The sequence below is a fragment of the Nerophis lumbriciformis genome, linkage group LG32 (assembly GCF_033978685.3).
Source record: "Nerophis lumbriciformis linkage group LG32, RoL_Nlum_v2.1, whole genome shotgun sequence".
NCBI classification, from domain to species: domain Eukaryota; kingdom Metazoa; phylum Chordata; class Actinopteri; order Syngnathiformes; family Syngnathidae; genus Nerophis; species Nerophis lumbriciformis.
Genome location: NC_084579.2, coordinates 6,407,567 through 6,431,651, shown reverse-complemented (window position 1 = coordinate 6,431,651; position 24,085 = coordinate 6,407,567). Strand labels below are relative to the sequence as shown.

The window sequence follows — 24,085 nt, the reverse complement described above, 5'->3', positions numbered from 1 at the left end:
TCCTTCAGGATATATGCCCAGAAAATATTATTTCGCTAAAACTGCCCTCATATATTTGTTGGAACATTTTTCATCACAGAAATTAACATCTTCAATATTAAGGTTTATTTTCTTGCATAAAGTGTGTGTTTTGTATTGCACATGTGTCGAAGTGAAAGAGCGGAACTAACAAGTCTTGACCACCGTGCTCTACCGGACATATATAAGCGCAACTTCCGGTTTGTGCCCAGGTCATCATGTACCACTTACAGCGGACACAACGTCTATTATTGAGGTTTTCACAACTTCATTACGCGAATAAACCTGCAGGTAAATAAACAATGACGTTGTTTTGGTATATTTTTTTCAAGTGTGTGTGTTTAAAATAGCGTGCAGGGTGTTTATTTATTATGCTAATGCTAATGATGCTAACGTTCCGTCTTGTAGGTCTGTCGAGTGTTGCTTCTAATGTACAAAAACACGATGAGGTGAGTTTTGTATTCTCTTATTTTACACACAACATATCATATTGTGCGTCATCAGTGTCTTATTTTACCCACAGCACAGTGTTGGATTCTCTAATATTATACACGGCTGTGACAGCACACCGCTGAATTGTATTATTTTGCACTACGCACATAATTATCTTATTTTACACTCAGCACAGAATGGTCTTATTTTACACTGAGCACAGAATGGTCTTATTTTACACTCAGCACATAATTTTCTTATTTTACACTCTGCACAGAATGGTCTTGTTTTACACTTAGCACAGAATTGTCTTATTTTACACTGAGCACAGAATGGTTTTATTTTACGCAGAGCACAGAATTGTCTTATTTTGTACTATGCACTTAATTGTCTTATTTTACACTTAGCACAGAATTGTCTTATTTTACACTGAGCACAGAATGGTTTTATTTTACGCAGAGCACAGAATTGTCTTATTTTGTACTATGCACTTAATTGTCTTATTTTACACTCAGCACATAATTGTCTTATTTTACACTGAGCTCAGAATGGTTTTATTTTACGCAGAGCACAGAATTGTCTTATTTTGTACTATGCACTTAATTGTCTTATTTTACACTGCACATAATTATCTTATTTTACACTCAGCACATAATTGTCTTATTTTACACTGAGCTCAGAATTATCTTATTTTACACTCAGCACAGAATGGTCTTATTTTACACTCAGCACAGAATGGTCTTATTTTACACTGAGCTCAGAATTATCTTATTTTACACTCTGCACAGAATGGTCTTATTTTACACTGAGCACAGAATGGTTTTATTTTACGCAGAACACAGAATTGTCTTATTTTGTACTATGCACTTAATTGTCTTATTTTACACTGCACAGAATTATCTTATTTTACACTCAGCACATAATTGTCTTATTTTACACTGAGCTCAGAATTATCTTATTTTACACTCAGCACAGAATGGTCTTATTTTACACTCTGCACATAATTGTCTTATTTTACACTGAGCTCAGAATTATCTTATTTTACACTCTGCACAGAATGGTCTTGTTTTACACTTAGCACAGAATTGTCTTTTTTTACACAGAGCACAGAATTGTCTTATTTTGTACTATGCACTTAATTGTCTTATTTTACACTCAGCACATAATTGTCTTATTTTTCACTGAGCTCAGAATTATCTTATTTTACACTCAGCACAGAATGGTCTTATTTTACACTCTGCACATAATTGTCTTATTTTACACTGAGCTCAGAATTTTCTTATTTTACACTCTGCACAAAATGGTCTTGTTTTACACTCAGCACATAATTGTCTTATTTTACACTCAGCAGCACAGTGTAGAGTTGTCTTATTTTGTACTCAGAAACACAGTTATTATAGTATTGTTTTTACTCCTAGTAGAGCATATTGTACGTGACAAATAACACAATGTTTTTTTTTCAGCTGGTAAAGATGGACAATCCTTACAAGGCGCCAGTGAAAGGATGTGTCCTCTGCAAGGTCACCGTGGACTTCAAAAACACTCAGGTGTGTTTGACACAATTTTGACAGTGATTTATGTGTGTACGTATGTGGATATATTTACCTTATATTAGGGTGGTCCAGAAATGCATGGAAAGGGAAGAAATAACACTGATAAATACCGTTATCGATAAGGGTATCGTATTGATAAAACCGTGACGGTTAGAGATGCGCGGTTTGCGGGCACAACCGCGGAGTCCGCGGATTATCCGCGGATCGGGCGGATGAAATTTGAAAAAATTAGATTTTATCCGCGGGTCGGGTCGGGCGGTTGAAATAATAAAAAAAATTAGATTTTAAATAGATTCAGGCGGGTGGCAGTTAAACCAATTGGGAAATATATATACATAGTTAAATGTTGTTACCCACATACGAAAAACGAGCAGGCACCTGCTGCATATGCCACAACAGAAGAAAAAAAAGAAAAAGAGATGGACACTTTTACGGAGCGGAGAAGGCCCCCGACGCCTCGCCGGGGTCCGGGACCGAGGCCCCTTCCCCCGAGAGGGCCCCACCGGGAGCCGTAGCTGAGGCGATCCGCGAGAAGGGCCCGACGCACGTCCAGGGTCACCACCGCGCCCACCGCACCGACACCCCGCCTCGTCCGCCTTCGCCGCGGCCGGCGTCACGCGCAGCAGGTAAGCAGCTTACCTGCCCGCCACCCCCGTGGCCGGGGGCTCGTAACAGGGGTTACTCCGCCCGCGCAGCTTACCTGCCCGCCACCCCTGTTGCCGGGGGCGCGTAACAGGGGTCACTCCGCGCGCAGTGCGCTCACGAAAGGGGTGGGGCTCACCCTGGTTGATATAGACAGCAGGACGGTGGCCATGGACGTCGGAACCCGCTAAGGAGTGTGTAACAACCCACCTGCCGAATCAACTAGCCCTGAAAATGGATGGCGCTGGAGCGTCGGGCCCATACCCGGCCGTCGCCGGCAGCGAGACGCGCTTGGAGGTGCGCTCAGCGCGGCTCCCATATGATTGCGCACTGGTGTGCGTCTGGGTCGTGACAGCGTGGCACGCGAATGTCTGTGGTGCATTGGATCAGTCTCCTTTCTTTAACAGGCAAAAGCTTTATAACCTCACTAATGCCTTGCATCGTCTATATTAGATATATAACAACGGGCGGGTGCGGTTCTGATCAAATGTTACATCGGGTGGATGGCGGATGGTTGACGACTTTCTGATGCGGTTGCGGATGAAATAATTGCCTATCCGCGCATCTCTTGTGACGATATACATCCGTGATCATTTGAAGGGGGGGATCTAAGTCCATTCCTATAAGTCAGACCTGGGCAAAATACGTCCCACGGGCCACATGCGACCCATTAAGATTTTCAATCCGGCCCGCCGGACGTTCTACATCTTTTCTTTAGACATTTAACATCAAAACTAGCTGTTATTATGATATGCAGTGCTAAGTCTTGAACTATCGAAAGGATTTCAGTGGTTGGAATCTGCGCTTTTGAGTGTTGTAGGAGTTATTACGGTACAGCAGCTCAGACCAGGAACAAAGCAGAGTGGGCGGGGTTTGTTTTCAGAGCAGCCAGCCCCAAACGCATGTGTCAGGAACAGGCGCGGAAGCAAATTTTTTACAACAAAGTTCTGCATTAAAGTGATAATATATCATATTGTAGGTGTTTATTACACTTTGCATTCATATTTTGCTGTTTGTTACATTTTGGAGGAGCTGGTCTGAGAAGTAAAAGATGTTCAAATGTTAATATTCAGTGTTTTATTGTTCATAGTTAATATTGTAAATCACACTTTCTTTATTTTAATGTACATTTTGGGGCGTCCCATTCAGTAAAAAACTGTAAAATTCTGTTCCGTTTTTTTGAGGTGGTCTGTCATAACTTTTTTGGAACTCTGACTTTTGGTATTAGTGTTCCTGGAAAAAGGGACCCAAACACACATACTGTACAGTAGATTTTTACAGCTAAATGTAAAAATGTATACACACATACACAATGGCCCCTCCCCCAGACACATTTTTTCTCTCAATGTGGCCCCCCGAGTGAAAATAATTGCCAAGGTGAGCAACAAACTCGTTAAGGCAGAAACAGCGCCTCTACTGGTTACAGCACTGCATTTCCTAATGGCCCGTTCTTAGCTGTGGCGCCATCTAGTGGACTGTCTGTTATAACATGACTGATGTATCCTCCACAGCTTCTCTCTCAGTTCATCTCGCCGCACACAGGAAGGATTTACGGGCGACACATCACAGGTAAAAAGGTCAAACGTTGTGATTGGCACGTGTTGAAATGAATCCGATCAGTTAGTTTATTGATCCAACGTACGATGTTTGCTTTGTCAGGACTTTGTGGGCGAAAACAAAAAGAAATCTCCAAAGCCATCAAGAAGGCTCACTCAATGGGTATGTGCTTCATGTGGATGTGAGCAGCTACTGCAGTCACTTCCTGACAAGTGTGTTTGTGTTCAGGGTTCATGTCAGTGACGCACAAACATCCACAGTTTATGAGGGACCCAAACATCTGCGGCATCAAACATCTGGATTAGCCCCGCCTCCTTTCTCCACTAAAATTTAAATTAAAATCTTTTACCGCTGACCGCAGCGTCTTTCTTCCTTTCAACACGATGACGCCGTCACGTCTCTCTTGCGCCGCTTCCTCAAGCTCCCCGCCGCCGCTTCCGGTCTCCTTTTACGCGCAGTGTCTGGCCGCAGGGGGCGGAGTTTTTCCTGCTTGTCGGCGTCCGCCACAGGAAATGCGTCCAGCGTCAACGTGTGCGAGGTGTAGAGCGGCGAGCAGGAGAAGAGCGTGCTTATGGCGAGCTGGAGGCGAAGGTTCTTCACGCAAGACGCTTCGTCAGCTGGCGACCGGAAAGAAAAAGAACGTCACAAGCCATGTAAATAGATAGAATAGAATAGAAAGTACTTTATTGATCCCTGGGGGAGATTCAGCACCACAGTTCGCTCATAATAGACAATAAACACTTAGGTATTTTTTTTACATGTAAATAATATAAATACAGTCTATTATACAGCATTATTCACATGTGAATAATATAAATACAGTATTATACAGCATTATTCACATGTGAATAACATAAATACAGTCTATTATACAGCATTATTCACATGTAAATAATATAAATACAGTATTATACAGCATTATTCACATGTGAATAACAAATACAGTCTATGATACAGCATTATTCACATGTGAATAACATAAATACAGTCTATTATACAGCATTATTCACATGTAAATAATATAAATACAGTCTATTATACAGCATTATTCACACGTGAATAATATAAATACAGTCTATTATACAGCATTATTCACATGTGAATAACATAAATATAGTCTATTATACAGCATTATTCACATGTGAATAACATAGTCTATTATACAGCATTATTCACATGTGAATAATATAAATAGTCTATTATACAGCATAATTCACATGTGAATAATATAAATAGAATGTATTTATATTATTCACATGTGAATAATGCTGTATAATAGGCTATTTGTTATTCACACGTGAATAATGCTGTATAATAGACTGTATTTATATTATTCACATGTGAATAATGCTGTATAATAGACTATTTGTTATTCACATGTGAATAATATAAATACAGTCTATTATACAGCATTATTCACATGTGAATAATATAAATAGAATGTATTTATATTATTCACATGTGAATAATGCTGTATAATAGACTGTATTTGTTATTCACATGTGAATAATGCTGTATAATAGACTGTATTTGTTATTCACATGTGAATAATGCTGTATAATAGACTGTATTTATATTATTCACATGTGAATAATGCTGTATAATAGACTGTATTTGTTATTCACATGTGAATAATGCTGTATAATAGAATGTATTATACAGCATTATTCATAATATAAATAGAATGTATTTATATTATTCACATGTGAATAATGCTGTATAACAGACTGTATTTGTTATTCACATGTGAATAATGCTGTATAATAGACTGTATTTATATTATTCACATGTGAATAATGCTGTATAATAGACTATTTGTTATTCACATGTGAATAATGCTGTATAATAGAATGTATTTGTTATTCACATGTGAATAATGCTGTATAATAGAATGTATTATACAGCATTATTCATAATATAAATAGAATGTATTTATATTATTCACATGTGAATAATGCTGTATAATAGACTATTTGTTATTCACATGTGAATAATGCTGTATAATAGACTGTATTTGTTATTCACATGTGAATAATGATGTATAATAGACTGTATTTATATTATTCACATGTGAATAATGCTGTATAATAGACTGTATTTGTTATTCACATGTGAATAATGCTGTATAATAGAATGTATTATACAGCATTATTCATAATATAAATAGAATGTATTTATATTATTCACATGTGAATAATGCTGTATAACAGACTGTATTTGTTATTCACATGTGAATAATGCTGTATAATAGACTATTTATATTATTCACATGTGAATAATGCTGTATAATAGACTATTTGTTATTCACATGTGAATAATGCTGTATAATAGAATGTATTTGTTATTCACATGTGAATAATGCTGTATAATAGAATGTATTATACAGCATTATTCATAAAATAAATAGAATGTATTTATATTATTCACATGTGAATAATGCTGTATAATAGACTATTTGTTATTCACATGTGAATAATGCTGTATAATAGACTGTATTTGTTATTCACATGTGAATAATGATGTATAATAGACTGTATTTATATTATTCACATGTGAATAATGCTGTATAATAGACTGTATTTGTTATTCACATGTGAATAATGCTGTATAATAGAATGTATTATACAGCATTATTCATAATATAAATAGAATGTATTTATATTATTCACATGTGAATAATGCTGTATAACAGACTGTATTTGTTATTCACATGTGAATAATGCTGTATAATAGACTGTATTTATATTATTCACATGTGAATAATGCTGTATAATAGACTGTATTTGTTATTCACATGTGAATAATGCTGTATAATAGAATGTATTTGTTATTCACATGTGAATAATGCTGTATAATAGAATGTATTATACAGCATTATTCATAATATAAATAGAATGTATTTATATTATTCACATGTGAATAATGCTGTATAATAGACTGTATTTATATTATTCACATGTGAATAATGCTGTATAATAGACTGTATTTATATTATTCACATGTGAATAATGCTGTATAATAGACTGTATTTGTTATTCACATGTGAATAATGCTGTATAATAGACTGTATTTATATTATTCACATGTGAATAATGCTGTATAATAGACTGTATTTGTTATTCACATGTGAATAATGCTGTATAATAGAATGTATTATACAGCATTATTCACATGTGAATAGAATGTATTATACAGCATTATTCACATGTGAATAATATAAATACAGTCTATTATACAGCATTATTCACATGTGAATAAGATAAATACAGTCTATTATACAGCATTATTCACATGTAAATAATATAAATATCATAATAAATAATATAAATAACAAATATATGTTGACTGCCTAATAAAGTTTTTTCCTGACCTTTGGTCGCTGCCGCCAACTTCCTGTTGCCGAGCTTCTTCCTGAGGGCGGAGATGTCGGCGAGCAGAGACTGGACCGCACGCTCACTCTCTGCCACCACGCCGCACGCCCTCTGGCCACAAACAGGGAGTGATTAGATCAGTGGTTCTCAAACTTTTTTCACCAAGTACCACCCCAAAAAACACTTGGCTCTCCAAGTACCACCATTAGAATACAGTAGCGTAGTAGGGCTAAGTAATCATTTAAAACGAGGCAAAATCCATCCATCCATCCATCCATTTTCTACCGCTTATTCCCTTTTGGGGTTGCGGGGGGCGCTGGAGCATGAAGGATTAATACAAAACTGTTAATGGTTATTCCCAGTGCCTTGAATGTAGTAACACAACATGCAACATTCTTTCAGTTTCAGTTACACAAAGCTCAAAGGGACATGTCCAGTTCTCTTCATATCTATGGCCCCGTTTACACCGCACACCAAACCTGATATTTTTGCCCTCAAGTGACACAGCTCCCATTTTTTTTTTGCCAGTCTAAACGCTCCAAAGTGCTTCAAATTTGATCTTTTGGCATCAGACTCAGGCCACACCAGGAGGTAGTCCGAATCTGATTCAACAGGCTGAATAAGTGTACGTTATATGAGGCATAAATAACCAACTGGTATGTTAACCATACTTGCCAACCTTGAGACCTCCGATTTCGGGGGATGGGGGCGTGGTCGGGGGCGGGACGGGGGCGTGGTTGAGGGCGGGGGCGTGGTTAAGAGGGGAGGAGTATATTGACAGCTAGAATTCACCAAGTCAAGTATTTCATACATATATATACAGTATATACATACATATATATCCTGCATATATATACCGTATTTTCCGCACTATAAGGCGCACCTAAAAACCACAAATTTTCTCAAAAGCTGACAGTGCGCCTTATAACCCGGTGCGCTTTATATATGGATAAATATTAAGATTCATTTTCATAAAGTTTAGGTCTCGCAACTACGGTAAACAGCCGCCATCTTTTTTCCCCGTAGAAGAAGCGCGCGGTGCATGCTGGGATATGTGACGTTTCATTTCCATTTGTGTGTTTATGTAAAGACCCCAAAATGGCTCCTATTAAGTGTGTTGTCTGTCTAATTATAAATAATGCAGACGAGGCGTGTTAACTGAGTTCTCAACGTTTACTCGCAGCGTGCTCATAACCACATTCTAACTCCCAGCATACAACAACGCTTCTCAGGGCTACCGCGCATGCTCGTAACTATCGTTGCATGCTGGGTAGTGTAGTTGTTATATTTGCTAGCTCATAACATCACATTAAGAGACACGCTTACGCGCTTAATTCAATACTCGCCGTCATTCCGGGTGGATTGACAAAAGACCTCCAGCCGCTAGATATTGGTGTCAACAGGGCATTCGAAGCTAGACTGCTAACTGCGTGGGAACAATGGATGACAGAAGGCGAACACACCTTCACTAAGACGAGGAGGCAGCGCCAGACGACGCCAACATCTGCCAGTGGATCGTAAATTTGCCCAACTTTTCACTTCGGACACCGAAGACGAAGGATTTACGAATGAAGAATAACTTCAGAAAGTGAGCGCTATGTTTATTTTGTGTGTTGTGACATTAACGTTCGAGCAACATTATGTTGCTATTGCTCTGCACTATTTTGAATTTTACTATGTTTGTGATTGCACATTTGCGTACATTTTGTGAGTGAACAGAGTTGTTAGAACGCTGGTTTTCAATATATTATTAAAGTTTGACTGACCTATCTGACTGTTTTTTTGACATTCCCTTTAGCGCAGCGTAGGCGCGGCTTATAGTCCGGGGCGGCTTATTGGTGGACAAAGTTATGAAATATGCCATTCATTGAAGGTGCGGCTAATAATCCGGTGCGCCTTATAGTGCGGAAAATACGGTATATATATATATATCCTGAAAATATGCAAACAAAACTGTGTTTAGATAATTGATACTTCAAATTTGCATAAATAAATCTTAAGGAATATAACATAACTTGGCTTCTGAGAGCTTCAAAATGTAATGAATAAAATGCTAAAGTTGTTGATAAACAAGCAATTATTTTAATAATTAAATATGGTCATTTTAAATGAATTATGATCATTTAAAATTAATTATTTCCAATATGTTTATTTTAATGTATAATTCTATGGCTGGATGTAATGAGTCAGAAAAAAATAAAAATACAATTAATGTTGATGTTTTTAGCAAAATATAGTAAAAATGTATTTAGTTCTTTAAATTTTTTTTTTATAAATATATTTATTTTTCGGTAAGATAAACATAATAATACAATTTATCTCTAGTCTGGATGATTTAGTTCTTGTCACCCTGTTGTCCTCCCGTCATAAAAAAAAGGCTGTCCTCACTCAGGTCCGCATGGAGCTGGAGGGGGCGTGGCCTCCAGCTCTGGCTGAAAATCGGGAGATTTTCGGGAGAATATTTGTCCCGGGAGGTTTTCGGGAGAGGCGCTGAATTTCGGGAGTCTCCTGGAAAATTCGGGAGGGTTGGCAAGTATGATGTTAACGTAACATATTATGGTAAGAGTCATTCAAATAACTATAACATATAGAACATGCTATACGTTTACCAAACAATCTGTCACTCCTAATCACTAAATCCCATGAAATCTTATACGTCTAGTCTCTTACGTGAATGAGATAAATAATATTATTTGACATTTTACGGTAGTGTGTTAATAATTTCACACATAAGTTGCTCCTGAGTATAAGTCACACCCCCGGCCAAACTATGAAAAAAAACTGCGACTTATAGTCCGAAAAATACGGTATATTTAGATTTTGAAGAAATAGCAATTGTTGAAGGACCGTAATTCACGCTGTGGCACATTTGCTTACATGCGAGTTAAAAAATAAAGCTCCCATAGATCCACGCTGATATCCGTGTCTCTTCTACTAAACAGCCATTAAAAGATTAGAACCCTTCCAAATATATTACACTATATACACATCCATTCATACTTTTTTTTCTTTCACATTAAACAAACATTAATTGTTAAGGTGTGTCGACCATATCTATAGTGGCAACTTTTATTTTATTTTGTAGCATACTTGCCAACCTTGAGACCTCCGATTTCGGGAGGTGGGGGGCGGGGGGCGTGGTTGGGGTGGGGCGTGGTTAAGAGGGGAGGAGTATATTTATAGCTAGGATTCACCAAGTCTTTATATATATATATATATATATATATATATAAAAATAAAAGAAATACTTGAATTTCAGTGTTCATTTATTTACACATATACACACACATAACACTCATCTACTCATTGTTGAGTTAAGGGTTGAATTGTCCATCCTTGTTCTATTCGTCACTATTTTTCTAACCATGCTGAACACCCTCACTGATGATGCATTGCTTTGTGGCACGCAAAAAGTGCTTTCATCAAATGCACTAGATGGCAGTATTGTCCTGTTTAAGAGTGTCACAACATTGCTGCTTACAGCAGACGAACTGCTTTATGGTAGACGAAATGCTGTTGTTGTGTGTTGTTGCCGCGCTGGGAGGACGTTAATGAAACTGCCTAACAATAAACCCACATAAGAAACCAAGAACTCGCCCTCGATCATTCTATAGTTACATACCTGCCAACTACTCCGGTTTTCCCGTAATTAGTACGGTTTTCATCAACCTATTCCGGGTTACGGTTGCAGTGATAAAAAATACGTTTTTTCATTAATTAAATGTTTTTTTGGTTTTTTTAAGTTTTATTCACGAAATCGCGTAACAACAATGACAATCGACACTGCTTCCTAGGGCTGGGCGATAAAACAATAACAATGTATATCGCGATAGACATGTGATCAATATCAATAGAAAATGGGGTCGATAGAACGTTCGATAATTTCACTGAGTTCTGTTAGAAAAAATAGGAAGAAATGCCGAGCCGGAACCGCACGGCATTCTGGGGGGTGTAGGCAGAGGAAGGGCTTTGGCCTCTCAACCTATCACGGCCGAGCCTGAACCGCAAGACATTCTGGGAAATGCTAACAGGAAAAAAAAAAGCAACAACGGCGAGCTGACGACGAGGAGTGAAACAAAACGGGAATATGAGTGCGGCGGCACGAGAGGAAATTGTAAATAAAAAAGGAAACGTCACGTCACCAGTTTGGCAGTATTTTGGATTTTTTAAGTCCGATACGAATCAGAGTAATACTGTCTGCAAACTTTGCAAGGTCGTCGTCCCGACCAAGTCTGGGGACACGACAAACTTATTTTACCACCTGAGCCGCTCTCACCCGCTGGAGTACAGCAGTAACAAACAACCACAACCATCTACATCAGCCGGTGCAAGTGGAACAGCACCGAAGCGGCAACAACAGACCACCATCGAGAGATACTCGGCAGCAGTGCCATATGACAAAAATTCAAAACGTTACAAAGAAATAACGGATGCAGTGGTGGATCAATTAGCGAAGGACATGCTACCTACTTATATTTAAAATAAAAGTATTTAAATTCAGCCTTTTTTCTCCTGGTCTTTATTTAGAATTTTTTTTTTTTTAATCAATAATTATCGATATCGACTGATATGAAACACTTATATCGTGATACATTTTTTAGTCATATCGACCAGCCCTACCAGTGCTTCCCGTAACTTCCTATTGAGCCATTCCGAATGCCATGCGCGAGGCTATTTATAGCACCGCTGCCAAGCCCGAGGCACCAGTTGCCATTGTTTCCAAACAAGCGAACGATCATGGAATCAGCCGGAGAAAAATCGCATACGAGTCTTAAACCGAAAAGGAAACTGCAGTCATTCCGTGAAGAATATTCAAAAGCCTATCCGGGAATAATTATCCGTTCCAAAAAGGGTGAAAACTACGCGAATTGCACCTTGTGCAGACAAGATGTTTCGATCGGACACGGAGGAATTAGCGATGTAAAAGACCACGTTGGGACAAAAAAACACAAGTCTAATGCCGTTGCTAGCGATACAAGTGGAAAACGTTCAACGTTTTTCGTCGCCCAAACAGATTCTTTGGATGTGATAAATGCCAAAGTTTTATTTACGGAGGCAATAATTGAGCAAACAAAAAGGTAATGACACCAATGTTATCTATTGGAATTGTTTAGTACTGTTATACTGTTAAAAGTGTTTATACTATTTATGCTTTCAAGTCCAAGTTGAAGAAATCTTGTTAAATGTTGACAGCATAACTACCAAAATACAGAAGTATGTCCTTAATATTTTTGCAGTGCTATTTCTGTTGAAAAGTTAAAATGATTACATTAGAGATGTGATGTGCCACTTTTCAAGTGTCTGATGGCTTAAATTAATTTTCATTAATTTTTCATATTTTGAATTCTTTTGAAAGGTTTACAAAAAAACTACATTTGAATTGTAATTCCATGCTATTGACAGGACTATTAATTTTAATGAAGTTAGCTTACCATGTTTACAGTATGATAATTGTGATAGAAATGTGAATTTTAGGCACAGAATATTTTTTACAATTGAACAAGGCAGTAGATTATACAAGCTTGGACAGAAAGTTAATAATGACACCAATTTTTTTTTTAATGGAATTGTTTAGTACTGGGCCCTGCGATGAGGTAGCGACTTGTCCAGGGTGTACCCCGCCTTCCGCCCGATTGTAGCTGAGATAGGATCCAGCGCCCCCCGCGACCCCAAAAAAGGGAATAAGCGGTAGAAAATGGATGGATGTTTAGTACTGTTTTACCATTTGTTTACTGTAAAAAGTGTTTATACTGTTTATACTTTCAATTAACAAATTGAAGTCTTGTGAAAGGTTGACAGGATAACTGGCATTAACTGTCAAAATAATTTCAAACTATTGAAGTTAGCTTACAGAATAAACATGTCAATCAACCCATATGATTTTTGCTGTAATATTTTTGTTTTGAAAAGTCACTGTGACTGATAGAAAAGTGATGGTTTTAGCAACATTTTAACCTGTCTGAATGATAATAATCATTTTGCGTCAGGGGGCGAAGGAACCCCCCACCAGGACTTTGTCCTGGACCTACCAGGGCCTGCGGCCCCTGGACCCTGGCTACTAGGTTTTTCTGATTTCAAAAGTTGGCAGGTATGTATTTATAACATGATTGGGCAGGTATGCTTGTTTATATTGTGTGTCTGAATTTCGGGAGATTTTCGGGAGAAAATTTGTCCCGGGAGGTTTTTGGGAGAGGCGCTGAATTTCGGGAGTCTCCCGGAAAATCCGTGAGGGTTGGCAAGTATGTTTTGTAGTGGCGACTTCCTCCCGGTCAACTTCCATTGTTTTCACTTTAGTATAATTTTACTTGCAGTGTAAATAAACAGTCAGATGGCAAAGAAAAACTGACTTGGGCCGCTCTGGCCTGCAGTGTAAACGTAATCTTTGCGTCTCACCTGAAGCTCCGCCTGCAAAGAGTCGTTCATGGCGTTGACGGCGTCCACGTCTCTCAAGAGTCCATCAGGCCTGAAGAACTTGGAACTTGAGCAGGAAACAAACTTCAGTCCCGTGCGCTGCCCTGGCAGTGCTCGTGTCGTGTGCGCGTGCGTTACCTGTGCTGGCCGACGGCATGCCGGTAGCCTGGCGCCGAGCACGGCGTGGACGCCACCCAGTAGGCCAGCTGGTCCAGCGACGCCATGTTGTCCACCACAAGAGGAACGCTGGTGACCTGCCTTCGTGCCAGTGACATCATCACGTCAGCACGGTGACATCATCGCTAAGCAATCGCACGCACCTGCTGCCGGGGAGAAAGGCGGAGTATTCCGTGCGGTGGGTGGAGCCTGTGCAGGTCAGCGTGCTGGGCGTCAGCAAAAGGAAGATCATGTGGGGCCTGGACAGCGCTCTCTTTAGGTTCTCGTGCACCGCCTTCTCTCGCAGCGTCATGTGGTGCTCAGAGTTCCTGCGCTGGCGGTACCAGCCGATCACGCGCTCCTGCCGGGCCGCACGTGTCACGGAAACGCCTCGCTAGAACAACAGTGACACCTACCCGCTTGTTGGCCCCCAGGACCTTCTGGACCGCTGCCATGTTCACCCCGCCCACGGCGTCGTACAGGCTACACACACACACACACACACACACACGGTCATGTGATGCTGATGCCCAGCATGTGATCATGTGACATGGACTTACGTGTTAAGTGTGTCGAAGCACACATGCTTGTGGATGCCTGCAACATGACAGTAGTGTCAGGACAAAGACATTCAGAATTGTTTGTGGTGGGAATCATTTGAGTGTAACACCAAACAATGGACTAACATGAAAAGCACACTCATGCTTGTGGATGCCTGCGACGTCACAAGTACAGAAGTGTCAGGGTAAAGACATTCGGAATTGTTTGTGGTGGGAATCATTTCAGTGTAACACCAAACAATGGACTAACATAACAATCAGCGCTTCATTAGTATGAAATTTAAAAAAAACGACAAGATGCATCATCATAAATGCTTATTTTTGCAGTTTTGTTTTCATGCGTGGAGACTTTTAGTGCGAGTGGAATAAAACTAACCTTAGCGTCAAGATAGGTTTGTGATTTAAATCTTATTTTATGGAATTAGGATTAGTAAACATAAAATATTCATATTCGACAATTTTCCATTGAAGTGTTTGTGGTTTGAATAGTTTTGTTGAGTTTTTGCGGATGTTTGTTGTGTTCATTTCATGGGTATGATTTTGGCAAAAATAATAATCACAATTATTTTTTTTATTGATATTGAAATCTCGATTATTCATTCATTTTAAAACACGAGTATTTATTGTACCACCAAAACTCATTTTTGTATATTTAAAAAAAGGAACAACGCATATAAATTAGTAATGAATAAACAAGTAAAATAATAGACGGCTGCGTTGACCCTGGATCTCAGGAAACAGAGTGGACCGACACCAGCAGATGACATGGCACCCCAAACCATCACTGATGGTGGAAACTTTACACTAGACTTCAGGCAACGTGGATCCTGTGCCTCTCCTGTCTTCCTCCAGACTCTGGGACTTCGATTTCCAAAGGAAATGCAAAATTTGCATGGTTGGGTGATGGTTTGGGGTGCCATGTCATCTGCTGGTGTCGGTCCACTCTGTTTCCTGAGATCCAGGGTCAACGCAGCCGTCTACCAGCAAGTTTTAGAGCACTTCATGCTTCCTGCTGCTGACCTGCTCTATGGAGATGGAGATTTCAAGTTCCAACAGGACTTGGTGCCTGCACACAGCGCAAAATCTACCCGTGCCTGGTTTACGGACCATGGTATTTCTGTTCTAAATTGGCCCGCCAACTCCCCTGGCCTTAGCCCCATAGAAAATCTGTGGGGTATTGTGAAAAGGAAGATGCAGAATGCCAGACCCAAAAACGCAGAAGAGTTGAAGGCCACTATCAGAGCAACCTGGGCTCTCATAACACCTGAGCAGTGCCAGAAACTCATCGACTCCATGCCACGCCGCATTAACGCAGTAATTGAGGCAAAAGGAGCTCCAACCAAGTATTGAGTATTGTACATGCTCATATTTTTCATTTTCATACTTTTCAGTTGGCCAACATTTCTAAAAATCCCTTTTTTGTATTAGCCTTAAGTAATATTCTAATTTTGTGACACACGGAATTTTGGATTTTCATTTGTTGCCACTTCAAATCATCAAAATTAAATGAAATAAACATTTGAATGCATCAGTCTGTGTGCAATGAATAAATATAATGTACAAGTTACACCTTTTGAATGCAATTACTGAAATAAATCAAGTTTTTCAAAATATTCTAATTTACTGGCTTTTACCTGTATATTGGTGATGTCTTCGCTAGTTTCAGTGAACTGTGTGAAAAATTTGACCTACCAAAATCTCACCTATTTCGATACTTTCAGGTTCGTAATTTTGTTAAATTAAATAGTTTCTCTTTCCCTAATACTCCACCTAATTCGCTAATTGACTCAATTTTAGATATTCCCACAAATCAGAAAGACCTAATCTCCAAAATCTACATCTTAATATCCCAGTTTGGTAAAACGTCTCTTGATAGAATCAGAGGGAATTGGGAAGAAGAGCTTGGCAGATCTATAGATGATGGAGATTGGGATTCTGCCTTAACCCAAATTAATAACAGTACATCCTGTTCAAGGCTTAATTTAATACAATTTAAGGTTGTCCATCGTATTTATTTTACTAATTCCAAACTCTCCAAAATATACCCCAATATCTCGGATACTTGTAACAGATGTTACATGTCACCTGCAAACATGACGCACATGTTTTGGTCTTGTCCCCATTTGCTGGATTATTGGACAACTATTTTCAAACACCTTGCTAAGGCATTGGATTTAAATCTGACACCATGTGCAGAAATGGCTATTTTTGGGACGGTATCAGATCCCCAAATAAGGAGAAAATTTAAGGATAGTATCGCCTTTGCATACCTGCCAACTTTTGAAATCAGAAAAACCTAGTAGCCAGGGTCCAAGGGCCGCAGGCCCCGGTAGGTCCAGGACAGAGTCCTGGTGGAGGGTTCAGGGCTTCGCAAAATGATTATTAGCATTCAGACAGGTTAAAATGTTGCTAAAACCATCACTTTTCTATCAGTCACAGTGACTTTTCAAAACAAAAACATTACAGCAAAAATCATATGGGTTGATTGACATGTTTATTCTGTAAGCTAACTTCAATAGTTTGAAATTATTTTGACAGTTAATGCCAGTTATCCTGTCAACCTTTCACAAGACTTCAATTTGTTAATTGAAAGTATAAACACTTTTTACAGTAAACAAATGGTAAAACAGTACTAAACAATTCCATTAAAAAAAAAAATTGGTGTCATTATTAACTTTCTGTCCAAGCTTGTATAATCTACTGCCTTGTTCAATTGTAAAAAATATTCTGTGCCTAAAATTCACATTTCTATCACAATTATCATACTGTAAACATGGTAAGCTAACTTCATTAAAATTAATAGTCCTGTCAATAGCATGGAATTACAATTCAAATGTAGTTTTTTTGTAAGCCTTTCAAAATAATTCAAAATATGAAAAATTAATGAAAATTAATTTAAGCCATCAGACACTTGAAAAGTGGCACATCACATCTCTAATGTAATCATTTGAACTTTTCAACAGAAATAGCACTGCAAAAATATTAAGGACATACTTCTGTATTTTGGTAGTTATGCTGTCAACATTTAACAAGATTTCTTCAACTTGGACTTGAAAGCATAAATAGTATAAACACTTTTGACAGTATGTCGTGCTGTGAAATACAGCCGACAGGATTGCGCACCAAACACGAAGCAAGGCCAAAGCGCATATGCATGGTGCAGGAGAACAAAGGACTTCTTTCATTTAAGGTTTGTGATAAACCATCAAACTCATTCGTTAAAAGGTCTCTATAGTAATATAAAGCGAATCTTTCTGGACATTATCATGCAAGAAAAGTTTATTTTTGGGACCGCGATCACCGCGTAATGATTTTTAAAGGTTGCATTACAAACATTTAACTGTCCCATGTGATCAGCCAGTGCGATTGGAAATCCATGCTCAATTATTGCCTCCGTAAATAAAACTTCGGCATTTATCACATCCAAAGAATCTGTTTGGGCGACGAAAAACGTTGAAAGTTTTCCACTTGTATCGCTAGCAACGGCATTAGACTTGTGTTTTTTTGTCCCAACGTGGTCTTTTACATCGCTAATTCCTCCGTGTCCGATCGAAAAATCTTGTCTGCACAAGGTGCAATTCGCGTAGTTTTCACCCTTTTTTTTTTTAATTAATGAAAAACCGTATTTTTTATCACTGCAACCGTACGAATTACGGGAAAACCGGAGTAGTTGGCAGGTATGCCTTTGCATCCTTATTAGCACGTAGGAGAATTTTGCTGGAGTGGAAGTCACCAGTCTGCCCCAAAGCCTCCTTATGGCTTAAAGACCTTATGATGTATTTAGATCTGGAGAAAATAAAGTTCAATCTTAGGGGGGCACCTGGGAAGTTTTATTCTGTTTGGGGCTGTGTGGTTGACTACATAGCTAAATTAAAGACGCTACAGGACACATGAAAAGTTCACCTTTCATAAACCAGCTTCCTTTTTTGTTTTTTTATTTATATTTATTCTGGGTGTATATTTACTATCTGCCTATGTTGAGAAGAAAGTGATGTACTAATTATTTTCCATTTGTGACTGTACCTTTAACTTACTGTATGTAGGACCTGGGGAGGAGGGGGGGGGGGGGGGGGGGGGGGGTTATGTGTGTATGGGGTATGTGTCGGGTTGTTGTTCTTGGAAGTGGGTGGGAAAAAAAAGGGGAAAATGTGACTACTGTTCTATTGTATATTGTAATACCTGTCAAATTTAATAAAAACATTTATTAAAAAAAACACAAAGATGGACGTTACTGTAAGTCTGGTGCAGATCAACGCGGTCATCTTGCACGTCGCTGATTGTCACGTGCTCCTCAAGCTGGTTCTCGCCGAGGATCAAACCTTCCTGCAAACACGTGAAACATCCCAGTTACATAAACGCATCTTTAGGTAACTAAATGTAACGTGTTGATATAGATCAGGGATTCTCAAACTGTGGTATGTGTACCACTAGTGGTACGCTGGCTCCATCTAGTGGTACGCCAAAGGATCACTTGAATAAAGTACAGGGTTTTATTTTACTACATTCAAACACAGTGTTACTATTCAAATTGTGTTACAGTGGCCAAAAATATTAAATATACTTTGTAAATAAAACCCCTGCCTTGTTTTGTCCCCCCCAAAGTCAAGACTCTCATGGGAAAAAAGTGCATTCAACTATTGTGCCACCACACAGTGGAATGCACTACCAACACACCTTAAAATTTGAACGTCCCTACTAAATTTTAAAACTGCCATAAAATCATGGCTCAGCTCAACCTCTACCTGATCTCAACCACAATTGATCCCCAGCAACTTTCCGAAGAATCAAGCAGGTTTACAGGTAAAAGCCAGTAAATTAGAATATTTTGAAAAACTTGATTTATTTCAGTAATTGCATTCAAAAGGTGTAACTTGTACATTATATTTATTCATTGCACACAGACTGATGCATTCAAATGTTTATTTCATTTAATTTTGATGATTTGAAGTGGCAACAAATGAAAATCCAAAATTCCGTGTGTCACAAAATTAGAATATTACTTAAGGCTAATACAAAAAAGGGATTTTTAGAAATGTTGGCCTACTGAAAAGTATGAAAATGAAAAATATGAGCATGTACAATACTCAATACTTGGTTGGAGCTCCTTTTGCCTCAATTACTGCGTTAATGCGGCGTGGCATGGAGTCGATGAGTTTCTGGCACTGCTCAGGTGTTATGAGAGCCCAGGTTGCTCTGATAGTGGCCTTCAACTCTTCTGCGTTTTTGGGTCTGGCATTCTGCATCTTCCTTTTCACAATACCCCACAGATTTTCTATGGGGCTAAGGTCAGGGGAGTTGGCGGGCCAATTTAGAACAGAAATACCATGGTCCGTAAACCAGGCACGGGTAGATTTTGCGCTGTGTGCAGGCGCCAAGTCCTGTTGGAACTTGAAATCTCCATCTCCATAGAGCAGGTCAGCAGCAGGAAGCATGAAGTGCTCTAAAACTTGCTGGTAGACGGCTGCGTTGACCCTGGATCTCAGGAAACTGAGTGGACCGACACCAGCAGATGACATGGCACCCCAAACCATCACTGATGGTGGAAACTTTACACTAGACTTCAGGCAACGTGGATCCTGTGCCTCTCCTGTCTTCCTCCAGACTCTGGGACCTCGATTTCCAAAGGAAATGCAAAATTTGCATGGTTGGGTGATGGTTTGGGGTGCCATGTCATCTGCTGGTGTCGGTCCACTCTGTTTCCTGAGATCCAGGGTCAACGCAGCCGTCTACCAGCAAGTTTTAGAGCACTTCATGCTTCCTGCTGCTGACCTGCTCTATGGAGATGGAGATTTCAAGTTCCAACAGGACTTGGCGCCTGCACACAGCGCAAAATCTACCCGTGCCTGGTTTACGGACCATGGTATTTCTGTTCTAAATTGGCCCGCCAACTCCCCTGACCTTAGCCCCATAGAAAATCTGTGGGGTATTGTGAAAAGGAAGATGCAGAATGCCAGACCCAAAAACGCAGAAGAGTTGAAGGCCACTATCAGAGCAACCTGGGCTCTCATAACACCTGAGCAGTGCCAGAAACTCATCGACTCCATACCACGCCGCATTAACGCAGTAATTGAGGCAAAAGGAGCTCCAACCAAGTATTGAGTATTGTACATGCTCATATTTTTCATTTTCATACTTTTCAGTTGGCCAACATTTCTAAAAATCCCTTTTTTGTATTAGCCTTACACAATATTCTAATTTTGTGACACACGGAATTTTGGATTTTCATTTGTTGCCACTTCAAATCATCAAAATTAAATGAAATAAACATTTGAATGCATCAGTCTGTGTGCAATGAATAAATATAATGTACAAGTTACACCTTTTGAATGCAATTACTGAAATAAATCAAGTTTTTAAAAATATTCTAATTTACTGGCTTTTACCTGTATATGTGATTATAATGTACAGTATGTATATTTATATGTGGTTATAATTAGAGATGTCGATAAATGCGTTAAAATGTAATATTGGAAATTATGGGTATCGTTTTTTATTATTATCGGTATCGTTTATTTTTATTTTTTATTAAATCAACATAAAAACACAAGATACACTTACAATTAGTGCACCAACCCAAAAAACCTCCCTCCCCCATTCACACTCATTCACACAAAAGGGTTGTTTCTTTCTGTTATTAATATTCTGGTTCCTACATTATATATCAATATATATCAATACAGTCTGCAAGGGATACAGTCCGTAAGCACACATGATTGTGCGTGCTGCTGGTCCACTAATAGTACTAACCTTTAACACTTCATTTTACTCATTTTCATTAATTACTAGTTTCAATCTAACTGTTTTTATATTGTTTGACTTTCTTTTTTTATTCAAGAAAATGTTTTTAATTTATTTATCTTATTTTATATATATATTTTTTAAAGTACCTTATCTTCACCATACCTGGTTGTCCGAATTAGGCATAATAATGTGTTAATTCCACGACTGTGTATATCGGTTGGTATCGGTAATTAAAGTGTTGGACAATATCGGAATATCGAATATCGGCAAAAAGCCATTATCGGACAACCCCAGTTATAATATATATATATATATTTATATGTGGTTATAATGTATATATATTTACATGTGGTTAGAGTGTATATATATTCATATGTGGTGATAGTGTATATATATTTATATGTGGTTATAATGTGTGTATATATATATATATATATATATATATATATATATATATATATATATATATATGGTTATAGTGTATATATATTTATATGTGGTTAGTGTATATATATTTATATGTGGTTATAATGTATATATATTTATTTGTGGTTATAGTATATATATATATATATATATATATATATATATATATATATATATATATATATATATATATATATATATTTGGTTATAGTGTATATATATATTTATATGTGGTTATAATGTATATATATTTATTTGTGGTTATAGTATATATATATATATATATATATATATATATATATATATATATATATATATATATATATAGGGACGGCGTGGCGCAGTGGAAGAATGGCCGTGCGCGACCCGAGGGTCCCTGGTTCAATCCCCACCTAGTACCAACCTCGTCATGTCCGTTGTGTCCTGAGCAAGACACTTCACCCTTGCTCCTGATGGGTGCTGGTTAGCGCCTTGCATGGCAGCTCCCTCCATCAGTGTGTGAATGTGTGTGTGAATGGGTAAATGTGGAAGTAGTGTCAAAGCGCTTTGAGTACCTTGAAGGTAGAAAAGCGCTATACAAGTACAACCCATTTTATCATATATATATATATATATATATATATATATATATATATATATATATATATATATATTTGGTTATAGTGTATATATATTTACATGTGGTGATAGTGTATATATATTTATATGTGGTTATAATGTGTGTGTATATATATATATATATATATATATATATATATATATATATATATATATATATATATATATATATGGTTATAGTGTATATATATTTATATGTGGTTAGTGTATATATATTTATATGTGGTTATAATGTATATATATTTATTTGTGGTTATAGTATATATATATATATATTTGGTTATAGTGTATATATATATATATTTATATGTGGTTAGTGTATATATATTTATATGTGGTTATAATGTATATATATTTATTTGTGGTTATAGTATATATATATATATATATATATATATATATATATATATATATATATTTGGTTATAGTGTATATATATTTATATGTGGTTAGTGTGTATGTATATATATATATATATATATATGTGGTTATAATGTATATATATTTATATGTGGTTATGATGTATATATATTTATATGTGGTTATAGTGTATATATATTTATATGTAGTTATAGTGTATATATATGTATATGTGGTTATAGTGTATATATATATTCATATGTGGTTATAGTGTATATATATTTATATGTGGTTATAGGGTATATATATTTATATGTGGTTATAGTGTATATATATATATTTATATGTGGTTATAGTGTATATATATGTATATGTGGTTATAGTGTATATATATTTACATGTGGTTATAGTGTATATATATTTATATGTGGTTATAGTGTATATATATTTATATGTGGTTATAGTGTATATATATTTATATTTGGTTATAGTGTATATATATTTATATGTAGTTATAGTGTATATATATGTATATGTGGTTATAGTGTATATATATTTATATGTGGTTATAGTGTGTACATATATATGTATATGTGGTTATAGTGTTTTGAATCGATCCTCTAAGTTTAGGTACACTGTACTTTGATGTTTGTCCACTTTGAACATAATCATTGTAAAGCTAAGAAGCAGGCATGAATATCAACTTAATACAAGTATAAATACTCAATTGTATACTACTTGTCTTTAATCGATTCGTGTTGTATATGGCAGTAAGAATGTAAGAAGGGGTAAACATGCTCATTGTTGTACATTCCAGTCCAGGTGTACAATGAAAATGTAGCACAAATGCTTTGCTGACCACTTTTGAAACAATATATAATTACTTTTACTCACCACGTCGGAGTCTTTGTTGAGATGTTGGAACATTAAAGACGTGAGAAGAAATCCAGATATCCTCACGGTGGGTTCCGCCATGTTGTTTGCTAGCTGGGAGAAGGATTGAAGAGAATCACTCGGCGCAACAACAACGCAGCCGAGAAGTCGCCGTTTAACTTCGCTTGGTTCCTTGTTGCGCTAAGTCTGCGCATACTAATGTACTTTTTTAGCGCATAGACAGTTTATAAGTCGACGCAGCATTAACCCCCTTGGCGCTGCTTTGTGCTGTTTTTGTATTTACTTTGATTATTATTTTCAACTGTTTGTAAATGTTGAAATGTATAAATAAAGGTTTATGAAAAAA

General features: G+C 37.4%; 2 protein-coding genes across 2 annotated transcripts; one reads left to right on the top strand and one right to left on the bottom strand.

Annotated features, from left to right (window-relative positions):
- Positions 1-179: 179 nt before the first annotated feature.
- Positions 180-4,557, top strand: mrps18c (mitochondrial ribosomal protein S18C). Its single transcript, XM_061926815.2, has 6 exons — positions 180-309; positions 427-467; positions 1,914-1,997; positions 4,157-4,214; positions 4,305-4,364; positions 4,431-4,557. The coding sequence occupies exons 1-6, from the start codon at positions 237-239 to the stop codon at positions 4,505-4,507; spliced, it is 393 nt and encodes a 130-aa protein (XP_061782799.1). The 5' UTR covers positions 180-236; the 3' UTR covers positions 4,508-4,557.
- Positions 4,558-4,577: 20 nt separating this feature from the next.
- On the bottom strand, positions 4,578-23,862 carry abraxas1 (abraxas 1, BRCA1 A complex subunit). The gene is made up of 9 exons (XM_061926814.1): positions 23,740-23,862; positions 18,933-19,023; positions 14,701-14,737; positions 14,557-14,623; positions 14,305-14,501; positions 14,123-14,242; positions 13,967-14,051; positions 7,573-7,684; positions 4,578-4,819 (listed from the first exon to the last, which is right to left on the bottom strand). The coding sequence occupies exons 1-9, from the start codon at positions 23,818-23,820 to the stop codon at positions 4,578-4,580; spliced, it is 1,032 nt and encodes a 343-aa protein (XP_061782798.1). The 5' UTR covers positions 23,821-23,862.
- Positions 23,863-24,085: the final 223 nt, after the last annotated feature.